Source organism: Wyeomyia smithii, chromosome 3 (genome assembly GCF_029784165.1).
Source record: "Wyeomyia smithii strain HCP4-BCI-WySm-NY-G18 chromosome 3, ASM2978416v1, whole genome shotgun sequence".
Classification (NCBI taxonomy): Eukaryota; Metazoa; Arthropoda; class Insecta; order Diptera; family Culicidae; genus Wyeomyia; species Wyeomyia smithii.
The window spans coordinates 257,164,191-257,189,776 of NC_073696.1; the positions used below are offsets into that span (position 1 = coordinate 257,164,191).

The 25,586-nt window shown below is 38.8% G+C and overlaps 1 protein-coding gene across 2 annotated transcripts in view; it reads left to right on the forward strand.

Annotated features, from left to right (window-relative positions):
- Positions 1 to 25,586, forward strand: part of LOC129730446 (open rectifier potassium channel protein 1) — a 55,369-nt gene that overhangs the window by 5,050 nt on the left and 24,733 nt on the right. Inside the window, exon 2 of one of the 2 annotated variants that reach the window (XM_055689775.1) lies at positions 23,847 to 25,196. The exons of the other annotated variant lie outside the window; for it this stretch is intronic. Within the exon in view, the coding sequence (XP_055545750.1) occupies positions 25,055 to 25,196 (142 nt within the window). The 5' untranslated portion in view covers positions 23,847 to 25,054. The remainder of the gene's footprint in view (positions 1 to 23,846; positions 25,197 to 25,586) is intronic. 2 annotated transcript variants of the gene reach the window in all.

The following is a 25,586-nucleotide window of genomic DNA, read 5'->3' on the forward strand; positions in this document are numbered from 1 at the left end:
CGCCTGATGGCAAACAGCTCGGCTGTTCGTAGCAGCAGGCGCAAAGTCCTTGCTAGCGTGACCACGTCGATACTCAGGTATGGAGGACCAGTGTGGTCCAAGGTATTGAGTACCTCGTGCCATCGCGGCAAACTCGAGAGTACGTACAGGCTAATGTGCCTAAGGGTCGCGTGCGCATACCGAACAGTGTCGTACGAGGCGGTTTGCGTCCTGGCTGGCATGATGCCCATCAGCATCATCGTCAAAGAGGATGTAGAGTGCTTCGACCAACGCGACACGAGGGGTATTCGCAACACCATACGGTCATCCTCAATGGCCAGGTGGCAGCGGGAGTGGTCCAACACTACAAAAGGTAGATGGACACACCGACTCATTTCAGAGTTAGCAGGCTGGATTAATAGGCGCCATGGGGAAGTAACCTTCCATCTGACACAGATCCTGTCAGGCCATGGGTGCTTTAGGCAGTACCTGCATAGGTTCGGGTACGCCGAGTCCCCTATGTGCCCCGCTTGTACGGGTGCGGAAGAAAGCGCAGAGCATGTGTTCTTCACATGTCCGCGCTTCGAGCGGGTACGGTACGAAATGCTGGCAATAAGTGGGATGGACACCGCGCCAGAGAATATAGTGCGTAGGATGTGCGAAAATAGGGAAATCTGGGATGCGGTCATCACGGCAGCATCACAGATCGTTAGTATTTTGCAGGGCACCAATCGACGGGAAACCATCGACGTGCCCCAGTTAGTTAACGGTTAACTAACTGGCCTGTATAGGCTGCTCTGCTACCCATAGAGGTAAGTGCGAAAAGCACGACGGGCCCTCTCCCTGAAATAATGCCTAACGGCGGTCCCGGGGAGACCAAGGGCTTTAGCTGTTCAGCTTAGGTTGCTCAGCATGGGTAAAAGCAGGCTAATTTTCTAAATGTGATAACAACTTTTTTACTGTGTGTCGTCAGAGTGCTCTATCCTCCCCTTGTCGGGGCAGCACAAAGGTTGCGATCAGCATCATATCCAATTTTGAAGAGCAAAATTAGGGCAACTAAACAAGTAATTGAAGAGTGATCATTTTGTCGGAACGTCTCAAGCGCTAGTCTTTAGAAGTAAAAATTTTTGTTCTGTTCAGCCAATGTTATCGTATTTTTATGTGCGAAATCAAAGCCGATAGCACGTCAACAGCTCGTTTGTACAAAAATTCGAATATATAGCTATATAATCTATGGTAGCGGGAAATCTAAATTAGAAAGTATTTCTTAGAGCTCAAACTGGAAAATAGGTTTTTAATTATTTCTGTGAATTTTGCTGCCCCTAGTCAGTTCGGAAGTACGTCAAAAGGTCGCAGAGTAATTGCGCACCGAATTCGTCGCTCCCACATTTGCTTACGAGGGTTTTTTCAGTCTCTGAAGCTTCAACACATTTCCGAGATCGCTAAGGGCACCAAAATTCAGAGGAACGGCCGGAAAACAAGAATCTTTAATTTATTTTCAGTTGTTGACCACTGGTCGACAAAAGCCAACAATAAATTTGCCCAATAGGTAAAACTAAAAAAAGATTTTTTTCAACTGTTCCTGTGAATTTTCGTGCTCCTGTCCAAGTCGGAAGTGGGTAAAGTCTTCAGAGACTTAAATGAAGTTTTCCCGGAAGTGGACGTAGGAGTAACGAACCCAGTGACCAATTACTCTGAGGCCTCTTGACGCACTTACGAGCTTGCTAGGGGCACCAAAACTCACGAGAGCGGGTGAAAAGTTATAATCTTAAATTTTTTCTAGTTCAAGCTCAAGAAAATACTACAGTCATATTTCGATATAACGTAACTTTCACCTCGATATAACGTAACTTTCACCTCGATATAACGTAACTTTTTCAGATGTAATTGAAAATAAATGATACAGCAATTGTTTTTGGCGTATAAATTGCTTCAAAATAATGTTTGTAGTAAGTTTTGAAACCAATCCGAAAATTTGCCAAATGGGCACAAGAAAGATTTAAAAATACTGATAGGTAATGGGAAATAGGTTTTCACGCATCTTCGAGTAACCGTTCACAGTCTTGCATCGGTTAAAAAAATATATTTTGCTTGTTGAAAATTTTTCTAGATGGGCACAAGAAAGGATTAAGAATACTGATAGGTGATAGGAAATAGGTTTTCGTGCGTGTTTGAGTAACCATTAACAGTCTTGCATAAATAAAAAGAAATGTATTTTTGCTTTCATATAACGCAACGAAAATTAAAATAAAGTTCGTCTAATATCGAGGTATGACTGTCCCTAATTTAGATTTTCCGTTAGCGCCAAAAACTTTGTGATGGTATATAAATCAAGTGTACTGACCCGAGAGCAAAATATGGTTGGAGTCAAAACGGTATGTTCGTTGACTTCGGCAGAGAAATCACTGGTCAACATAGGTGCACTCCAAAAGCTTAAATCGGAAAAAATGAAAGATTATAGCCATTCAACCATTGCTATATGACACTCTCACGTAAGTTGACGCGTTTTGGTAATGACTAGTGGCACCAAAATTCATAGGAATGATTTAATAGCTATAATCTCTAATTATTTTCCAGTTTCTAAATTTTTTTATCATTTTGTCGACCAGTGTATTAGTTTCATTCTTCCAAAAAATATATAAAAAAATTGATTTATTACCTTATTTTTGTATCTTTAATTTTAAAAAACTGCAAGTGATTAGCTAGCATTGGGTAATTTTCGAAGAAACACGTTTTTTTATGAGTTTCACCAGAAGCATCATACTAATCAAACAAACCGTCCGGGTATTGATTTTTGACGTGGGACACGTCTTTGTTTACTATACTGGGATGCATTCTGTAAAATTGGAAATGAAACGGGCAAATGTTGCGTCAGATTTCAAACGATAATAACAGCATAACCACATGATGGATAATAATAACCAATATGTTGTTGGATAGATAAAATGTATAACAATTTTGTAATATGCTAATTATCACTCTAATTTCATTGCTAAGCGGTAAAATTGCTGAAAAATTTCAATAACAAATTTACGTCAATAGTGAACCAATTACATGCGAGCATTCCTAGCACAGACAACGTGAATGGACACTTTCCGTTCCCTGTGATATTCCCTGTATCAATTTCGAAATAAAAATTGACAGAGTCTCCCCGTCCCAATAGGTCAATTTGATTGATTGATTGATTTTTATTATAGAGCCTTTAACCTGAGGGGTCATTCAGCTCTTAAAGGATAAAGTATAATATTAAATTTTACATTTTATATCATTTTCTTGATGTTTGCTAATTGCACAAATTTGAGTAATTTGTTTTCCCTGTCTTCCTCATAACATAAAATTTCGCAGGTATTTAATTCTAGGTCTACTTCTCTTCTAATATTTTCAAATTCTTGGCACTCAGCGAGGATGTGTTCCACCGACAATTGTACACCGCAATACTGACACATGTTTTGTTCCTGCTTGTCTATCAGCCATCCATGAGTTAGGCGGGTATGTCCAATCCTCAATCGGGTTAGTATCCTCTGCTCCTCTCTGTTCTTTCTGTCCTTCCAGGCTGCCGTTGATGGTTTAATCCTTCTCAGTTTCACTTCCCGGGATTGGTACCATTCCGCTTCCCATACTTCTTCCAAAACTGTCCTACACCACCGAATTCTGTCCACTGCTGGAATCGTCCGATCGACTATTTCGCTTTTCCTTCCTTGATTGGCCATCGCATCTGCTTCGGTGTTACCTGGGATGTTTGTGTCCTGGTATCCAGCACAACACTGCACTAGTTCTTTCCATCTCTATTTGAGCCGCTCTGATCCAGGGATGATTGGTACCGTTCCCTTGAATTGCCGAAACACAGCTAGCCGAATCAGTAAAGATGACTGTTCTGTCTCCGTTATTTATTGCCTTTAAAGCCAGAACAATTGCCTTTGCCTCCGCCGAGAAGATAGAGCAGCCATCAGGAATACGTTCGCATCGGTTGTTGATTCCATCGATTATGGCGAAGCCCGCTCGATCGTCTTCATCTAGGGAGCCGTCCGTGAAAACGTGGGTGAAATTCTTATATGTTTCACGTTCCAAGGTTGTGAAAAGTACTCTCGCTTTACTTGGTGCTTCTCCGACTTTGAATTGCCTTTTGATAGACCAGTCTACTACTGGTATCTTGGTGTTCCAGTTCCTTCTGATTGGTACCGGAAAAGGTACTACCGGTGATAATTCCGTACCTGTAAGATCCATAAACCAGTTTTCAGCCCGTTTGGTAATTGGCCATTTATAGTTGTAGTTGGATAGCGCCTTTTTCTCTTCTAGTTTAGATGATTTGGCAATGAGTTTCTGGCACGCTAACAGTTCGAAAGGGAGCTCTCCGGATTCAGCACACAAGGCAAGCACTGGACTGGTCCTGAAGGCTCCAGATGTTATCCGTAGGATATCGTTGTAGATTGGTTCCAACAGCTTTCGCACTTTTTTCTCATCTCTGCTAACAATTCCCCATCCATGAAAAATTACCGGGAGAATGGTAGCCTTGGCAATGTTCATCAGTGTCTTCCTTGTTCCACCAGGAATTCTCTGCCCCAGAGTTCGCAGAAGTTGTATTCGATTTTTGCATCTCTTCTTGATGTTCTTGGCGTGTTCATCGAATTTGAACCTGCTGTTAAGTGTTACCCCTAGTACCTTAATGCTTTTCACCTCTGGGATGCTATTTCCGTCCAAACGAATTTTTCTGAGTTTTTTATGCTTCCTTTTCCGACAAATGTGCAAGTGATGAGATTTCTCCGGAGCAATAGAGAAACCCATCTCAGTCGCCCAAATAGATACGTGTTTTACAGCTTTTTGGAGCACTCTTCTAACAGCCTTGGCATTTAGTCCGGATACGAGTATAAGTATGTCATCGGCGTAGACAAATATTTTTGCAGCTTTTGGAATTCTGTTGAAGATCGAGTTCATACCGATGACAAATAGAGTCACTGCCAGTATCGAACCTTGTGGGACGCCATTGGTTTGTTCCATTTGTTCCGATAAGGCTCCGCCGATTGCCACTCGAAAGTGTCTCTGCTCGAGAAAGTTACGCACATAGTTCAGCATGCGCCCGGACAGGCCCCATTGTTCAAGTTGTCTGATAATTGCTTTGTTGGAAATTCTATCGTATGCTTTGCTGATGTCGAGAGCAACTAAATCACTGTGTTTTTGTTTAGCCCATGCATCGTCGATACCCCCTTCGAGGTCAGCCAGGTAGAGATCCAGACCTCTGCCCCGCCGAAATGCGTATTGGCGGGGATCCAATAGTTGCCGTGCTTCAATAGTTTCGATCAACCTTCTATTAATGATTCTTTCCATGGTTTTTCCGGCACAGCTTAGCAGAGTAATAGGACGTTGGTTACCAACCACCTTGGGGTCCTTTCCTGGTTTCGGTAACGTGATCACAATTCCTTCCTTCCATTCTTTAGGGATGCATCCGGTCTGCCATATGCGGTTGATTAGTTCGAGGAAAACGGTTTTCGTCTTGAGTGGTAGGTGTTTCAACATAGGGTATCCGAGTAGGTCCAGTCCAACGGAGTTTCCATTACCTTGATCGATCGACCAGAGCAATTCACCCAAGGAAATGTCACAATTATATTGGTACTCGATGTCGACTGGTTCTGCCGGGGATAGCTCATCCAAGTCCGAGGGTTGGTATACTTGTTGAAAATGCTTTGCAATTGTGTCAGCAACTACTTTAGGATCCTCCAATACCACTCCGTTCACGAGAAGAGTCGGAGTAGAGCCCGAAGATTTTTCGCTCAGTTTACGGACATTTCGCCAGATTAGGTTGATTGGTGTACTAGGATTGAACGATTGGACAAACTCCTCCCACGAATTGCGCTTTGCCTCCTGTATAGTTTTCCTGGAGGCATTTCGGGCCGACTGGAACGCCTTTATTGCTTCACTTTTTCCCGGATGGTCGTCTGTTAATTTTTTCATTTTCCTTAGCAGTTTTCTTCGTAGTTTAATTGCCTTCTTCACTTCGGGATTCCACCAGCTGACTGATTTTTTTCCCACCCTAGCACTTGTCCGCGGAATACAATCGATTGCACTAGATCTAACCACTTCCGTAAATTTGTCTATGTCGGAGATTTCATCGGTTTTTTGGTTCACACTTTCTTCGAATTTTTCCCAGTCCGCGAGATCGAAGTGCCACTGTCTTCTTTTTGTTTGGAGCGGTGCTCTCTCACCCACTAGTGAAATTTCGATAGGAAAATGATCACTACACCTACAATCTTCATTCACAGACCATTCCAGTTTGTACGCCAGTTCTGTCGCAACGATTGTTAGGTCTATCGCGGATGTGACCCCGGTAGTAGGATTGAGTCTAGTTCCTTCTCCAGAGTTCAGCACTACTAGGTTGTTTTCAACGGCAAAAGATAAAACTGCTTTTCCCTTAGAATCCGATTTATAAGATCCCCAAGCATCGTGATGAGCATTGAGGTCTCCCATTAGAATCACTGGATATTCACTTGTGTTGAAAATGGTAAAAAGAGTGTTGTTCAGTTCTTCGATAGTAGTATTAGGGGGGAGGTAAAGGGATACCAAGGTGGCTAAGCATGGTGATCGAATTGTGGCCGCCACGGCCGGTATGGATGAATCAAGAATCAATTGTTCAGGAGCATATTCTGTCCGCACAGCTAGAGAAACACCACGGAATGCACTATTGATAGGATCTATACGGTTGAACCAAGTATACCGTTTCTTTAGGAAATTTCCCATGAAAGAACTGTTCTTATTTCGAGTTTCTTGTAGCGCAATGGCAATGGGTGGATTTTGGTGCACTAACATAAGTAATTCATCGTAGTTGCCTTGTAGACCGTTAATGTTCCATTGTAGGGCGAGTAGGCGGTTAGTTGTTTTGTTAATTTCACTTTCATTGGGAGTATTGGAGAGTTGTGAGTCAGTCATTGAATGTTCTAATCCGTTGTTGTTTACCTTTTGTTGGTCCATTACTAATGGTGACGGAAATTGTCATGCCAAGATCCGCCAATTGCTCCCTCAAAGATTTCGCTAGGGTTGTAGCTATCTTCTGACATGAAACTAGTGCGTTCGTTGATTGCTGTTACCTGTTGCGTATTGCCGATTGTTGCTGCTGAATTGTTGGTGTGTTGTTTGGAGATGGATCCAGTTGAAGGTAGTAGCTGTGCTGTTGATGGTCCTTTTTTCGAGGGTTGTTGTCCGTTGTCGATGGTAAGCTGTCGTTTGTGTTTTTTCTGATTACGCCGACGGTTGATAACTAAATGGTCCTCTTCTTCGTCACTTTTCTTGTTACCTTTTTCTCGTCCCTGTGATTTTACTTTAATTTTGCCCTGATTCTCAAAATCAATTTCATTTTCGCTAACCGATTCGTGATGCATCAGTGAGTTGAGTTTCTTCGTGAGCGTTTCCAGTTGTTGTTTGAGATATTCGATTTCACGATTCTTTTGCTGCATCATTTTGCCCAGTTCGATATCAGATTCACTTCGCGCAATTCGCTGCTGTGCCACGCCCGCATATGTGGTATTTCCATTTTTTACCATTTTTCGTGCCTCCTCGAAAGAGAGTCCCTTCATAACGTGAAGTCGTTGAACCTCTTTTTCCATTTGGTAAACAGGACAGATTCGTCTGAAAGATGCGTGATCGGGTTTTCGACATCTTACACAGAACTCCGGTTGTTCACATTGAGCATTTGTATCAAGTTGGTGCACCCCTCCACATCTGCCACAAACAGGCTTGTTTGTGCAACGTCGCTTGGTGTGGCCAATTTGCCAGCAATTATAACACATCATTGGTTCCGGAATATACTTTCTAGTTTTAACGACTAGAGGGCCGAATTTCAGTTGTTCGGGAGCTACCGTGCCACGTACCGTGATGATCAGTGTAGGAAGTGGGGTAACTTTTCCTTCAATTTTCTTCGTCATGCGGTAAACATGAGTTACTCCTTGCGGTCCAAGATATTCCATTAACTCGGTTTCCTGCATTTCAATCGCCTCCCAACATGAGACGACACACTTGGAAAAGTTTAGAGTCTGATGATATTCAATTTTAATTGGAGTTTGGTCCAACAGCTTCGTGATTGCAAGAAGCTTCCTGACTTGTTCCTCTTTTCGCACCTTCAGCACGTACCGTGTGCGATTAGCTTCGGTGTGAGCATGTTCGATCTCGCCTGCTGCCTGCTGGATTGTTTTTCCTACGATGAACGGGTTTTTCGGCAGATCGTGTCCCTCTGTTGCTTGAAGCACAAGGAATTGTGCTTGTCCGAAATCTCCATTTCTATCCATCCACAATGGCACTGTTTGTCCGTTGTTTGTTGTCCACTTCATGTTCAGGTCGGGCGGTACCGTACCGCCGGCCCTATCCGCCATCGCGGCAATTGAGCTAGCTTCACTCCGTAAGGGAAAAATAAGAACGGCACTCAAACACAACTTTTTCCGACGGAAAGTTGTTCAGTTCTACAACGTTTGTGAAAAATACTCCGATGACACTCTAGAAAACAAATCCGTTCGTGTCGAGCGCTTGTCAGCGAATGAATGATGACTAATGAATAGGTCAATTTATTTTTGCTTCCATGAGCTTAGACTAATATGATGTCTCGAAGGTAAAAGTTTTCCTAAAAGTTTGAAACAATACCCATCCTTGAACAATTTCTAAACCTGCGTGTTAGGTTCTGAAGAACCTAATAAAAACTGATGTCTTGAAAGAAAACATGCCGGTAAAAGCAACAGTACCAGTGGAGTAAAGAACCGCAGGTCTCTCGTCGTCTATGATTGCAGTGGTACTCTTCTATTCGTACATTTCAGCGGTACACTTCTATTCGTACTGCAGCGGTACTATTCGTATTGCAGTGGTACACTTTTGTTCGTACATTTCTATTTGTATGCAATTGAGGAAAAACTGCAATGCTGCTGTTGATGGTGATTGAAAGTTTATCTCATAAATATGATTGCCATAAATTCCTCAACAAGAATTGTAAATTTTTGCAACGGATATTCATTTAATTTTATCTTCGATATTCACTAAATAATCTTGACCGGATAGTATCGAAAGAGTAGATTCCTTAATATATACATTCATAGAAGAGTAAGAGCCTGCGAATGCTTGTGATTTTTTTTTGTTTATTTAGTGAGATTCGTACAGAATCTCTTTTACATTTCAAAATTGTTAGATGATATATGATTATTCTAAGCTTTACCATAATAAACGTATATTTACTGTCTCCGTAATACAGCGAATGTAGTTGTAGGCAAATAAAAAAAAATGTCAAGCAAAAAAAAAATGTAATTGTGGATTGCTACGATTTTTTGCTGGAACTTGTTGATAATTTTGTTTAAAATATTTTCTTCTGTTTGCTAATTGATGAACCTTTGTAAGGGCTTTCATATTATTCTGAAAGTAAGATCCATACTATAGATTTGATTTAATTACAGTTAAATAAGACAAAACCATTCATTATGATAACGTAAGTATTATTGGATTTGGTTTTTGAGGATATAGAGTTAATTCTGACTTTGATGCATTACGAGAAATTCTTTGTGCTTCTTCAACAAGCACGATATGCTTGTGCCTTGTCAAATACATATTTTTTGCACAAAAAAAATACTACAGGCATAATATCGCCAAATATAAATGATATTCTTTTGAGTGTTGTTGAATATATTCCAAAAATTGATTTCCAGGGAGGCTGAAAATAAAAATACGTACAGTCGCTGAGCAAACACATTGATTCCGTCTGCAGACTCTGTATATTTTGTAACAAAAAATCCCCTATTTACAGTGTTTAGTTCCACGTCACCATTTCATACAACCCTAGGGCTGTATACCTTGTAGTATTTCTTTCATGTTTGGAAAATTTAGTTCCAGCCAACCTTTCGTAGTTTTCATGGAAATTTTTTTTAAAAAAAATGAACATTTTGATAATATTTTAAAATTTACTTCTACATTTTTTTTGAAGAAACAAAATTATTATCTAAAACTTCGCCGAAGACGTTACACCGTTGAAACGAACCATTGCGGATTTGAACATAATTTGTAATTACCTATCAATACCATTTTAACATAAACTAGTCGTAATTGAAAAAAAAAATAGAGCACAAAAGGACATGTTAGCCCATAGGAACATCGAAGCTTCGGCCAAATAGAAAATGACAATGAAAAAGAGAAATTGGAGAGATTGTGTATGAGACACGACCGCAAGATCAACATAGGATTACGACAGCCTGTTTCATGTCAACGTATAACAAGGTTAGGGAATACGATTGTGGTTAATCAATTTGATGGTTTGAATTTCAATAATATATTTTTTTTTCAACTCTGTCTTTTTTATGAAAAGCGTTATTATTAAATAACGAATAAAAATAAAGCACTATTTTACTTACAGTTATCTACACAAAGTGAATGTAAAATGCGAGAGACAAATGCCTATGTCTCGATTGAATGATGTTCTACTTAGGGGCCATCCACATACCACGTGGGCAGCTTTGGGGGAGGGGGGGGGGTCTGTGTGATGTCCACGGTCAATACGAAATTTTTAAAATTAATATGGGCAGTTGTCCAGGGGGGGAGGGGTTTAAATCGTTAAAAAACTGTCCACGTGATATGTGGATGGTCTTTTACGCTTTAATATAGAAATGGTTTTATGTGCAGATATTTGCAGATTTTGTAGATATCTGTTAGCATACACAGAGGTATTCTCACTAAAGTGATTCACAGAAGTGGTGTGCATTGTTGAGATACATTCGTTAGCATTCGAAGAGCAAACAGGCGTTAAGGGCGGCTGAATTCCTTTTTTTTAGTTTCGAGATGCAAAGTAAACAACGCAATCTACTTTACTACCTAGATGCTTCCCTCATTTAATATAAAAACTGGAACGCGCAAAAATTGGTCGACTTTAAATTGGTGCATTTCTGTTAAAAATGCATTTAAAAAAACAGGAAATGTTGCATTTGGAAGTTGAATTTGTATACAATGGTTGCTAAAATGAGTTTTCACCGGATTCTCTCCAGTTTTCAAAATGGCGTCCAAGCAAGAGGAACAGCGTGTCAAAATTTTGCTCGCGCAGCAAGAGAATCCGACGTTTTCGTACGCCAGATTGGCAAAATTGCTGGATGTGGCCAAATCGACCGTAACATATATTTAAGAAACGTTCGAGGAGCGTCTGTCGACCGCCAGGAAGCCTGGAAACGGCGGCAATCGTTAATTGGACGTGGCAGCGACGATGAAGTATGTGGTAGCGAATTATAAGCGGAATCCTAACCTCTCCATCAAATACGTCACTGGCAAGCTCATTATCTCTGAGGAGAAATGACAAACCTGGTTTACATCTTTCTAAGCTATTATAAAGCGGATTTCAGCTGAACTAAAGCTTGATAAGCTATTACTCAACCAAACTGTTTGTTGGACTTGAAGTCCTTCGGAAATAAAGCTGAAATACAGTTGTTGGTAAATCACCTCTCCACCATCAAAAGAACAAACGGAAGGTTATATGCAAAGCCACGATCGCGATTGAATAATCTTTCATATGATTGACGCTAAGATTACTATAGACTATCTTGTATCAATATGTTTATGTCAAAACTTTCCTTCAACTGTAATAAATAAAACTCTCTGGAAATAATGAGGCGGCTCTAAGAAGTTCCTAGATGGCATTTGGGATCAATTTACAATCTGTGAATATATTCTCGGTTCCGGAAAGACTTCTAGTTAATAGTATTTGTCATTTTTAGGTTGGTTTTCAGAAATCAGAAAAGACCATCTTGGATTTCAAAATGGCACCTAAAAACAGTTTTTTACTTCTGGGCATAATTTCGGGTCCAGAAATATCAGGGGTGGATTTTAAGTCTCTGGTCATCATCCCGATTCCGGAAGTACTCATATTAGATGATATTTGGCCATTTTAGGCTTTTTCCAGAAACCGTAGGTCACCATCCTCAATTCCAAATTGGCGTCTGAGGTGATTTTCGGTTTCTGGGTACAATTCTGGTTCCGAAAATATCCATTTCAGGTGGTATTTGGTCATTTTTGGGTGGTTGACCAGAAACTGGAACTCCTCATCATGGAATTCAAAATAGTGTCTGGGGTCGACTACCGGCCTCTGGATACCATCTTGGTTCCAAAACTTCACCTAATTGGATAGTATTGAGCCTTGTTTGCAGCTCTGATAGGTCGAAATCTGTGTTCAAAACAAGACATTCCTGAATAGTACAATAGTTGGCCTTACGTAGACGCGTAGCTATATTTCCATTCGATTGCTGTGAGAACGAGGGAAACCCTTGAAAACTGACTGAGTTTTAGGCATTTTAAATTTGACAATTTTTGTGACACACTCGATGTTTTCGGTATTTCAATTTGCACCTTTTATTCAGACGTAATTCTTCCTCAAAAAAAAAATTAAAATAACATTTCGAAAGCTGACAAATCTGCTTCAAGCTAATCCAATGTAAAAACTGAACAATTATTATGTTATGGTTTTCGCACAATTTTTTAATCAGTAAAAACATTGTACGAATTAAAACGTAATTATAAATTAAGGCTCTAACTTTTGTGTGTACTATGGTTTAAGGTGTCATTTGATGGATGATTATTTTTGATGTTTGATTTGGCCACATTTAGTAGCCTCTAGAAGTGTAGCAGCTAATTATACATCAGGATTCAGATGATTTTGATTATGTGTCCTCCGGCAAAACAATAGATTTCTATCAATATAACACTGGTTTTGGAACCATTAGTTGTTTCCAATCATTCCTGCTTACAATTGCGGATATGTACTGACATTCATCGACTGCGTTGATAACTAAGCCCGTGCCAACCGACAATAATTGGATCAATTGACGCCTTGTAATGCAATTAGAGCTTCGGATAATGTGCCGTCACAAGCAAATATATTGCCTATTGCCAAAGCCTTGAGGAGTGCTAATAAATCATGCAAGTAGCAATAACTAATTGTCAGTCGTAATATTACTGTCACGAACAACAAAGAATTTTTTATTGTTGTTGTACAGCACTCTACCCAATCTACCGGTGATTGATAATGCTGATCTTCAAAAGAAAATCCAATCGCGACACCGCTAACCACTTCGACATTAGCGATAGTCTACATTGACTACCCCGTACTAGTTGTGAAAATCTCGATTTACAACCTCGGATTATGTGCACCAATAATCACTGTAGACCTAGACAGGGATGATTTGACGTTTGTACAGTTTCCGGAAAGGGATGCACATGTGCCTTGGATTCCAGATGATAGCGGCTTTCTTTGAGTCGCCCGCGCAAGTCCTGTGGAGAAAGTACATACTCAATTTATTGAGAGCGCAACCGAACGATTGGTCCTGGTGGATTATGATGATTCAATTCAGCTCTTATCTATCATAACAGAGCTTGAGTGTTTGCTGATTGTAAATGTTTGCTGAATACAACTGTCAGCTACTTTATATTTATCACATTGATTGTTAGTGGTTGTAGATGGCAGAAAAAAAACAACAATTGATAGAACAAGATTTTTCGAGTCGTCTGTTACCGGGTGATTTCTAATGGCAGTTGGTAACTGGATTTGTTTTGCCGATTTTGGGCTACCTCAGATTTGCTACCATAGAGATTACAACTAATTAACCGAACGCAAAATAATACACAAGGTTATCGAAGCTTATTGCTCCGAAAGAAAGAAATAAGGTCCTACTGATACGGAATTCAAGTCAAAACAACATTTCGTATCTTTCTAGAACAAACTGTGACATCACTGTTCAGCCGCTTTTCAGCTGATTAAGAAAAAAAAACAACTACTTTCAAATTGCAACGTCTTTTTTGTTCGCGCTTGCGTTTGACAACAAGCTTTTGTCGTCCCTCTTTTCGACCGGCGACGGCCCTGGGTCAACAAGGTTTACTAAAGCCTTTATTCCAATAAGTGCTTGTCTAGCCGGAATTAAGTAGGGCAATCTGACCGTATCTCAGTGTACAGTTTTGTTCCATTCTATACCCGAAGCAGTTGTTTTCGGAAGCTGCCTACACTAATTCGGACAATCAGCGTTATTCTGTTTAAACTAAATTAGCGATTCTTGCTTGGCGATAACGACCAAGATAGCCAAGCAAGTCCGGCTGAGCTGAATGTCAGTTTTCGTTCTGTTCCCGTCGCTTGTACGAATACAAACCGACGACAGACGCATGATTAGTTCATTTCGTAAGCCAGTGAATGAATTAAGTTAGTGTGGCTGTCAAAAGCTGGATTGCAGCGGGCGATGATCGCATTAAACCAGATCCAGTTGCTTGGATGATCGTGACCGTCTATCTGTTTTCTCTGTTGGAAGATCGGACTTGTCACTGACCTTTTCCTAGTAGTAGGAAGGTAATACCTACGCACTCTTGAATAGTATTGTACTTAAATTGAATAATACTGCGCTAGATAAAGGTGCACGTATAATGAGCGAATTCTAAGCGATAGCGTACGTATGCGGACAAATAAATGCCATTATTGACAGGGTGAAATGACTCAGCAATGATTGAACTGAAGAAATGTTTGTTCTCGACCAGAGTTGCGTTGGTTAGTCACTTTAAACTCAACTAGAATCAGCTCTTCTTTTTCAACCAAGAATTAGTGTAAGGATTCTTTGAGAAATTCAAAACCCAAACCTATGCTAACCTAAAAATTTACAATGATAATAAAATTGTTTTGATCCATGTCAAACCAAATCAGGTACATAGGATTGTTTTTTCTATGAGTAAAGTACAGTAAAGTATCTAGTGTGTACGCTTTAATTTCTGTTTGTAAACATAGTCGTCTAGAGTTTAGCCACAGCAACTTTTTTAGAGTGACAAGTCATTGTGACTTTTTACCTTGAGGCAACAGACTTCGGGAGCACGTGAAATGCAACTAGCTAAGCCATGCATACAGAAGAGAGTGGTTTGAGGTCTGCGGCTTGATTCTCTTCCAGAGGAAGAACAAAATTGTTTTATATATTTAGAAATAAAAAAAATAAATAGGCAGTTTGTGTTTGACAGAGCCACTTGGGTAAATTTTTATTTGTAAAACTTTTTTTTGCAGCAACAATTTTGAGCTGTTACTCTCTTTTCAATGGATAACAGGTAAATAAAAGCACGAATGAACAAGTAATATAACTGAGTGATAACCATTGAAATTGAACATAATTGCGTCCCCTGTTTCGATTTTCGATTTTCCTTTTATACCCCTATAGACCTATAGACGTAGTTCTACGTCAAAAAATCATTCTTTTCAAAGCACTTTGTGTATTACGATGTGCTGCATATCGATAAAATCACACAAATTCTAACACCGAAATAGAACAAACATCATTAGAGGCGAGGCTCGAAATTCTTTAAAATAAAACAAAACAATGTTCAGCAGAGTAATATCCGGGTACACAAAATGAGGGAGTTAGTTTAAGGATTCAAAATATGAATATATTTACAGAATGCAAATAGTTGATAGGCCGTAAAATTATACAGTGTGAAAATTTATTGAATTCATTAGACGTCGATTCAAACTACTTTGAATCAAAAGTTTAACAGGTCCCAACAATTAGAAAACTCATCAATTTTATCATGTTATGCATATAAAAAATTCCAAAAACTGGCTGTTACTTAAAATGAGATCAAACGATTGTAACCTCAACGATCGTTCATTTCAGTACTGAACACAGATGCTCGCAACGATCCAAGCGTAGTAATTTTACAAGACTATAGCACTTCTCGACTCAAATAGACACTTTCAACGATCAAATTATATTTAAATCTAATTGGCTTAAATCAATCAACGCCCCCTCCCACTCTTAAAGACAACACCAAGCGCCAATCGCCGGTACTCCACGTGGAGTGTCTTTTACCACCATCCGTTCTCTGAAACTGGAATCAGAACGGCTCTTATCGACGATATTTTCGTTGATCATTTTGTTTTGACTTTCTCAGGTGCGCATTTTAAAGCTTCACTTCTGGGGAATACCCAGGCTGAATGTATCCATTTCCTACTACTATAGAAAGTGAAAATGATCATCGATCAAATAAAATTTGTACGCCTCAAGCAGATGATCCAATTTGTGCAAACAGAAAAGTTGGAGTGCATCCCTTCGCAGTGCAGTGAAAGGATGAAAATCCCCGAAAACAGGCCCGCGGCCGCACTTAAACACCAAACCAGATTGTTTCGCGGCTCCGTCATAGGGCACATATTTGCACAGTTTTGGCATATCAAACATTGAAAATCGATCGGCTTGTGTGTACACCAGAGGCGGCTTACGTTAAGCAAAAACGGATATATGTTACTGGGGTATTGTTTGGTCTGCGATCAACAGCACAATTTCGGTTGGTTTTACCCCGGTACATCAATATGCCACAGCGGTGGTACGTCATCCGTGACTAACAACATTCTTCGGTTTTGTTATCGGGTTCTGCTCTGTCACAATTATGCAAAAATCGGCGCAGGCAGATGCGTGGCATTCCTCGCCCAGAATAAATATTTATGTTAAGTGAATTCTTTGGAAACCGAAAACTATGGCTTGACAATTGAGTAATTTGTTTAGATGACGACTTGTGGCTGTGAATATTGGGTACGACGTGCAGTGCAAATTGCAACTCGGTGAAATGTATTATTAGGTTAAAAAGTGAAATTTAAATGTGAACATATTCTGGTATAGTCTCAGCTTGTTAATTGATCGTAGATATTTTTGCAATTGTAGTAAATGTCAAAATGATTGAGTTTGAGTTAAGGTCTTGATAAAAACAATTTTCAAGATGTCCGAAAATAATTGTCAGTTATTTTCTATAATATGAAAACAAAAATTCTGACTCACAATTTCTCAGCACCGTTCGGAATAAAAGTAATGCATGTAAAAACCTCTGAAAACTTATCCTCATTTTTGCATTACCCTAGCAAACATGAGTATATGAGTTATAACCTACCTTTTTCCGAGTCTTGTGCCTTTGAAAATTCAAAGCCGGTCATTTAAGGAAAAGGTGAAAATCAAAGCTTGCCAGGATGCAGGCCTATATACCATCTCACCGACTCTCTTTAGCCTCACTTTTCAGACAGTTTGTGGTAACTTTGTTTACGTTTTCGATTTTTTGCTTTTTTCTAGTGGAGAAATCGTGTGCGTAGTGGAAATGCTGCTCAATTTATAATTGTTCTTAGTGTACTGTCATCTCACGCTCAACATTTAAAGGGCTTTTTGGTCACAATTGAAATGATTTGCTATAATTGAGAAGTAAACTACATCGCCTGGAGGTAAACAAAGTTGCCAGTATCTGTCAAACTCAGATACGTGACATCACCGTGCGATGGTCTATACGAGATAGAGCGGATAATTCATCGAGCACACACGGCTGTTGAAAATTGTTGTTGACATAAACAGAATTGCTTCAAATTCACAGAAAAATACGTATTTCGTACCGACCGAGTGAAAGAACGTCATTATTCTGATTGAAAAAAGTTCAAATTTGAAGAAAAACTGGAAGGTGCTACTTTTATTTCGCTCAATGTATTTCAAAATACAGATGTCAAGAAAATATAACAGTGATTCCAAACCTGTATTTTGAGATAGATTTGAAATGTCCCTGACCGACACTCTACCAAAAAGCCAAACGATCTATTGGTTCAATTGAAAAATGCAATCAATCAAACAACTCAACACGAAGACAAAAATGCAGTTTAATTAATAACACAGCTAAAATTTTGAATTTGTTGCTATTGCTGTTACAAAAAGGTAGATGTAATTAAGGGCTTATATGCCTTTTTAGTTTTAAAACAATCGAAAATTTTTTTATTGCATTATCTCATAGTATAACATCTTGAGAACATTTTTACAAATTTTCAAAAAGATATGAGTAATAAAGAGAGAGTTAGAGCGATTAGCAGCGCGCCTTGCCACGGCCGCATAAGCTAAAACTTTACACGCGTTTATCTCGAAATTGTGTTTCTCAAAAAATGACTTTGCCGTGTATACGATTGCAATGAAACTACTGAGCCGATTTTCTTAATCTTTTTTTTCAAATGGTCGTCGAACAATCGTTTTTGAATACATAAAGTTTAACCCTCTAGTGCCCAATGCCGCCATTTGGGCACTAGAGGGTTAACTTTGCTTGTTGTTTTTTTTTCGGGGAAAGCGTTCCAGTTTGCTCTGAAAATAAAATACTTACAAAAACAATCGTTCAGATACTTGGCACACTTCTAAACTAATGAAACAGTTCAAGTTTTTGTATTTCAGTTGATCTACTGCGTCACTATCGTAAACACCGCAAACCTCTGCCGAAAAAAGCGCTTCGGGTAAACGGCCATTACCCCCCAAACAATTGCTATTTCCTGTATCTGGCCAAAACACATAGGGTAACCGCTCCATTATTCATCTCAACAGCTAGCTGCACCTATATTCATCTTATTTCTCTCATTTGTCCAATTTACTGTCAAATTTCTACAAATTTTTGGAAGTAAATCTATTTGCTTCTCGACTTTGTCAACTGGTTGAAAGTTTTACGTTGAAAATGTGGTAAAATTTGACGATAAATTGATCAAAAAGGCGTGATTAGATGAATATAGGTACTGAGATGAATATAGGAGCGATTACTCTACCTTACACCGCATAGTGGTCCAATAAGGCAAAAAGTGGAACTTAATTCCATAGCGCCTTTCACGTTAATCCTAGCGCAATAGTGTCTTCGGAACAATTGTTTGTATGAATGACTCGCATAATCGCAAATTGTCAATAATTATGAAAAGTTTACTGTACTAAAAATAAAAAAAACTAACTTTTTTGTGTTAAGAGATAGAATGGTTTAATAAAAAAAAGTTATAGAAGATTCAAAAATATGAAACTTTTTTGAACAAATAAAAATCCTATCGTCATTGGTACATAAAGTATATAATATATGGAACTTACTTAAAAAAATTAGTTTTTTGTACCTAACTTTTGTTAGTTGCATGTTACTCGAAAGTGTTGTTCGGGTGAATTATTAGGGCACATAAAACACACATTTTTGCTAAAGAGCATAAATCTCCAGGACTTTTCCTTACAAAGTTGTATCATATTTTTGCTTATTTTTTCGGTTGTTTCAAGAACGTATAAGTCAAAAAGGCGCAAGTGGAATTATGATGTCAATACTTTAACTTAAAGTTAAGCTCAAATACTACAAACTCTTGTGGGTTCTACTTGTCTCAATCCACCCATATTAGTGTACGGCGAGCATATGTTACAGTTGGTTTTCATATATTTAAAATACTAACATTTTGTGTTTAGAGATAGAGGAATGGTTTATTTGGCAAAGTTTTAGAACTTGCAAAAATATGAAACTTTGTTGAACAAACGAAATTCCTATCTTCATTGAGTACAGAGTTAGAGAGCATTTAAAGTAAAAGTTACTCAAAAGTTAGTTTTTGTACTTAATTTTTGTTAGTTACATTTTACAAGAAAAGGTTGTTTTCAAGAAGCATTTGGGCATATAGAATACACGTTTTTTATGAATACCACACATCGCTAGGACTTTTCCTTACATAGTTATAGCATATTTTAGCTTACTTTTTCGATAACTTTGACAAAATAAAGAGTGGTAGATTGGGACGGATGGAACTTACAACAGTTTTGAGTACTCGAGCTAAACATGGAGAAAAAGTATAGACATCATGATTCCACTTACCCTTTTCTACCTTATACGGTCTTGAAATTATCGATAAAATATGCTAAAATATGCTATAACTTTGTTAGGAAAAGTCCTAGCGATGTGCGGTCTTCAACGAAAACTTGTATTTTATGTACCCAAATGCTTCTTTATAACAACGTTTTCTTGTAAAATGTAACTAACAAAGTTAAGTACAAAATACTAACTTTTATGTAACTTTTACATTAAATACTCTGTAACTCTGTACTCAATGAAGATAGGAATTTTATTTGTTCAGCAAAGTTTCATATTTTCTAAGTCCCAAAACTTTGCCAAATGAATCATTCCTCTCTACGAGACATATTCTACGTCTTTTGCACACACGCTTTCGAAATACTCTTTATCCTACCCACACTCGCCGGAGCAACAGCTAACATGCACCGGCACGCAAAAACTCTTTTGTCTTGCTACTCAGCGCCTGTAAAATAGTACGCAAGGTCCTGCTTGCGAGTAGGAGTACTCGACTAAAACTGCTCGACTAGGAGGAGTGCTTGAAAAAATGTGCTCGAGAACGAAAATGCTTTCTTCATCCACCCAGTTTTGCTTTTTGCACCAACAGCCGATAGTAGGGCGAAGAATCTATGAAGTATCGCATATTGGAAAGTGTGACTGCTTTGGTAAGTATTTTACAGCAGTCTAATACAAAATGAGCCGAAAACCGCTGCCGAAGTAGTCCGATACTCTATTCGAAATAATTTTTGTTCCTCCGTAGACGAGAGTGTGTACATATGATTTCGGAAGCAAATGCGAGCAAGGAAGATAGTGAAAAAGAACAAGGAATAGCTTTAATGGAGAATACTCTAATGTGTGATATCGGTAGTAACACGAACGTCACTTGAGGTGTTGCAAGCTGTTTTGAGCAAAACTAGCAACACTGGTCTGGAACTGGCAGATTTTGGCTTTTAGAGTAGTTTACCGGGATCTTTCTGCCGATTTTTTTTGAGCTGTTCACAGAGCTGTACAATGTGCTTCCGTAATGCTTCTTGTTTCGACGCCATTAAAATAGAACTGGAAATACTTTTACTTACCAAAAAAGAGATAGAGAGAACTTACATATATACTAACCAATTTTACTTTGAACGTGTTGGTTGTTGAGTAAAAGAAACCTCAAAAAGAAATTCAAACTTTAGTTACACCCATTACTTAGCATCGACAAATAAGTGGATGAAAACTGCAAATAATCTAAAAATAAAACCAGTACGCTGAAGGGAATGCTCAAGCTGTGGATAATGAACTGTTAACAAAAGTTCAGAGACGCTCAGATTAAAAACTCAAAAAGAAATCTATTCGAATCGAAAGAAAAATGAGTAGGATAGGGAATGTGAAAATTGAATGGAATATTGTTATTCAAGAATTTAAAATCATATTGGAACACTTATAGTAGCTAAAAATGTTTTGTGCACTAATAACTTAAAATTCACTAACAATTTACAGAGCGCACCAAAAAAGCAAGGTGTTGACAAGCGGAAACAGTTAAATTTCTATTATATTATACAAAACTGAAGTGAAAGGAAAGTTATAGAAGAATGTTGTTGCTTTTATTAAAATTTGAGTTTTTCTATAGTGTTACGGCTATGAACATATCGTATATTCCTTTTGAAGTTTGCCGCGTAGTCTCGAGTCCCCTGTCTTGAAACAAATGATTTATTCAACAACAGAATTTATTTAAACAGGTTACTAAAACATTATTCAATGTAGACTATAATAACGCATGTACCGTAGTCGTGTTCAAAAGAATTTAAATATTTTCGATCAACAGTATTGATCATAAATGAATCAGCGAACATTATGTAGGTAATGCATATTCTATTTTCCACTGATTGACAAATAGGAAACCGTTTAAAAAGAGTGGTGCATTAGAAGTAAAACGTAATGTTTCACCACGAAAATTGTCGCACGCGAAGAATTTTATATTATAAGCATCAAATCGTTGATCTAATGTTGTTTCTTATTTTCTGGGAATTATTCGATACCCGATAATCACTAATTTTTTTCTTAACATAAATCAGAGTCATTCTGCAACATTTTTCATTTTCAAGTTTTTTTTGTGTCAACAATGTTTTGATAAGATAGCAATTACAACTTGATCATAACCTGTTTTCAACGTTTTTTGGCGTATTGGTACCTGAAATGACAACTGACATTCTAACAAGCTGACTTGTTTTCAAGTTATGTAATACTTCTTATAGTAACGTTTGTATTAAATAAACAAACAAAAATTGTCGATTTATCCTGGGTTTACATTCACATGCACTTACGAAACTGCCCATGCAGCATCAGTCTTAGTAACCCATAAGTCAGTAAGAAAATTTGACAGCTCTAATCGTGATGGTGAAAACTGTGAAGCTACTCCGTTCAGAAGTGTGCGCGTTCAAAGAACAGTATTCCGTCACGTCAAAAACGGACATCGTGCGGCACTTTGTGGACGCCGGATACGCTAGTTCCGGAATCTCATCTTGGCACAATTCGACAACAATCAGAGCATTGAAAGAAAGCTCGGTTCCAGACGGCCGACGACCCTGAGCGACAAGAACGACCCTGAGGAAAAGTAGCTAGTGTACCTGACGAAAGTAGACATACATGTCAGGAGTTGCAGGCAGAGACGCAACGGCTGAATAAGATGGTCAAGTCGATTTTCCCGGTGAATCGCGACGTGGCGGTAGTGATGAATGACGAGACCTATCTCACCCTGGATGGCAACGACTGGCAGGGCACTTCGTATGTACCTCCCCCACGAAGAAAGTGAGCTCCAAGGTGAAGTTCATTTCACATACCAAGTTCCCCAAGAAGGTGCTGTTGTGACTAACAATCGGCGAGAAGGGGATGCCAAAGCAGCTCTTCTTTCACTCAGGACTAACCTGCCAGAAGCTGCGTCGTTTATCAAGAAATACCATTAAGGCGAAGACGCGGCCAGAGGGTTTGGCGTCTACCCACTGCTTGAAGCGATCGTTGAAGGAGATGGAGCGGCTGAATATCGTTGTGGTCCCAAATCGAAGAACCCGACAAACATCCCCAAACCTCGCCAAACGCAATGAATAAATAAGCTGATAAAAACAGTAAACTACTAATAGCTTGAAACTAAAATTAAAATCAGTACCCTGAAGATAATTCTCAAGCTGCGGGTTATACACTTTTAATACAACTCATATAAGGCGCATACTCATGAACTAGAAACAGCTAAACATCTAAAAAATAGTAATAGTAGAAACATTTTTCGCACGAAAAATTGTGATTAATAGAAAAGAAATCTTATGATTGAAAAAACGACAAATACTTTGACATATTCTCGATGACAACATTGTACGTTAAAAAAAATGCGTCAATATTGGGATAAAATGGATGTTTTAGTGTTCAAAGCAGTTAGCATGGTATATTTTGCTGTAAAACTGTTATATGCCTTTTAAACGATTTGTTAAACTGAGTTATTAAACATGAAACACAAAAGTGATCTAATACTATGGAGGAACAGTACGTAGGATTTTCATCAGTTTTTTCAACAGAACACTTAGGTTTTTTTCTTTGTTAGAGAGACTTTTAGCTTTTGGCTGGGTCGTCTTTAGACATTTTTTTAATGTATGCTCATTTTGTGACAACAATTCCAAATTATATATTTATAAACCATCAAAAATCAATTTTGTGTATTGTTGGTTTTTGATATAGAAGAAAAGCCTCTTGCTTTAAAAGTGGCATTCTCCCTTCTCCAGCTTTACCATCATATAAACTCGTATTGAGCGAATCGAGTGTTAACTTTCAAAATTTTCATAATTTGGTGGATCGCCAACAGTCTAATGTATTAAGGCATGCGCATTGAAATAATGATAAGTTAAAAAGGAAATATTCGGAGTTTGCAGAAGAAGACTGTGAAATTTTGCATAACGTTGATAATTGGAAATATTGGCATTGGCAGAATGTTATTAGGCCACCCCAAATGTGTTATATTTTACATGGTGCTAATGATTAATAAACTGATTGCTTGGTTTCGCAGGGCACTTATAACATAGTTTATAAAACCCGTTGCGATACCGGAAAAAATTGTTCAGATGGCAGAAAATCGAATCAAAATTGAACAAAAATCTATATGGGCCAAAAAATAAAGAAGATGTTTGTAACATAATAATTTAGTGTTCGCTTTTTTCGCGAAAAAATATAAACAACCCAGACACGCCTAAGTTAGTAGCAAACACCAGAAAAACAGAATTATTTTAAAACAAGTTCTATTTTTCGTCACGTTTCAGCACACGCCATCGGGAATCTGATCCGATCGAGAGGAATAACTTCTGAGGTTATTAATTGCCAAACGTTCAACAAACGTGGGCACCAGCTGCCAGTAGCAGGTAGTGCTTCATTTCTCTTTCGAAAAGGCTCTTGACGGAAACCCCAAGCTCAACAGCAGCAGCAGCGCCAGTAAAAAACAGCGACAACGGCAGCGCAAGGATGTGATAATATGGAGAATAAACCTGTTTGTTTTGCCGGCGCCGTCCCTCGTGTGCCAATGGTCTTTTACACGCGTATCTTACGACTTCTCCTGCTACAGCTGGATCTACCGGAAGACTTGGATCTTAGTGGTAGCAAATTCCAGTAAGCGAGAAACTTGCATACTAGCGGCGAAAAAATATAGACACTAGGAGCGTCTCACGCGTCGTTACGCAAAGTCATCCGGCGACGACGATATGATCTCCCGGTGCGGCAGCGTCGAATACTGGAATCTGGAACAGTTAATCTAATTCGCGTGAGGAAGTGCACGCGAAGACTACTTCCCCCGGTGCGAAAACGACTGCGGCAATGTGAACCTGCCACCGGAGGCAGAGGAGAACGCACTCATTGAGCAACATTTAAATTAGTTTAGTGGCTACGCAAATTATCATCAGTTAGCGCGTCGATCGGATTCGCTTTACTGCGGGAAGCTGATGGCGATGATGATTATGATGAGGATGATGAATGCGAGCGAAGCAAGTTAATAAACATAAACTACGAGTGCCTTCGGGGGAAAAGAACAAACGCTTTTTGTGTCTTCTAATCTTAAAGTGAAATTCATCATCCCGAGCAGTGAGAAGAGAGGAAAAAAACAACAACAAAACAGCAGAAACCAGCGATGCAATTAATATTAACGCGTGAATACTTATTAACCGACGGGTGCACGAATTCAGTCACATCCGTGCAGGAAAGGAATATTTTAAAGATTATCACTGTGAGTACTGAAATTCCGGGCGGATCGTAGTTTGCTTTTGTTGGGATGATTCCTGCATTTTGTGATTGGCCTGACGCGAGTGTGGAAGTGTAACAAAATACAGCTCAGCTCGAAACTTCTTTGTGTCACGTCACTGAAAGGGCTCGCACTGGTGAATGTTTTTAATTTTATGTATTGTCAACAAAAAAAAAAAGGAAACGTTGAGTTTTGTTTTGATTGTCGTCTCCATTGACCCGGTCAGGATAGGATACAAATATGACACCGAAAGAATGGTTGGCGTTGGCGGCTTTCTACGCTGCCTATCTGTTCTTCGGGGCTTGCGTATTTTATCACAACGAGCACGCCATGGAGACAGAACGCCGCGCCGAGGAACTGGCCGAACGGATTGAAATGAATGGTGAGCATAACTGTTTCAGTGCTATGAGTGAAGTTCGTTATCGATTAAGTAATGCATATTGAACTTTTCAAATAACAATTCTAGTTTACACAATTTATCTTTTACATGTTTTCGAATTACTATTAAAAATATTGGAATAATAATTTTGGCATTTAGGCATTTTGGCCAAAAAGTATTCAAATGATTTATTTGAAAAACTGATGTTTTCCCAATTTTAAAATCAAAAAATTTTATACACATCAATCTAGCTCAAAGGTTTACTTGAATGAAGAACTCGCTAACTACTAAAACTATATAAATAACTATGCACTATCCCACCGCCGACATAGGTGTCGATGGTTGTGAGGTGGCGTGATCCACTCACAACCAACCCAAACTGGTCTAAATTCA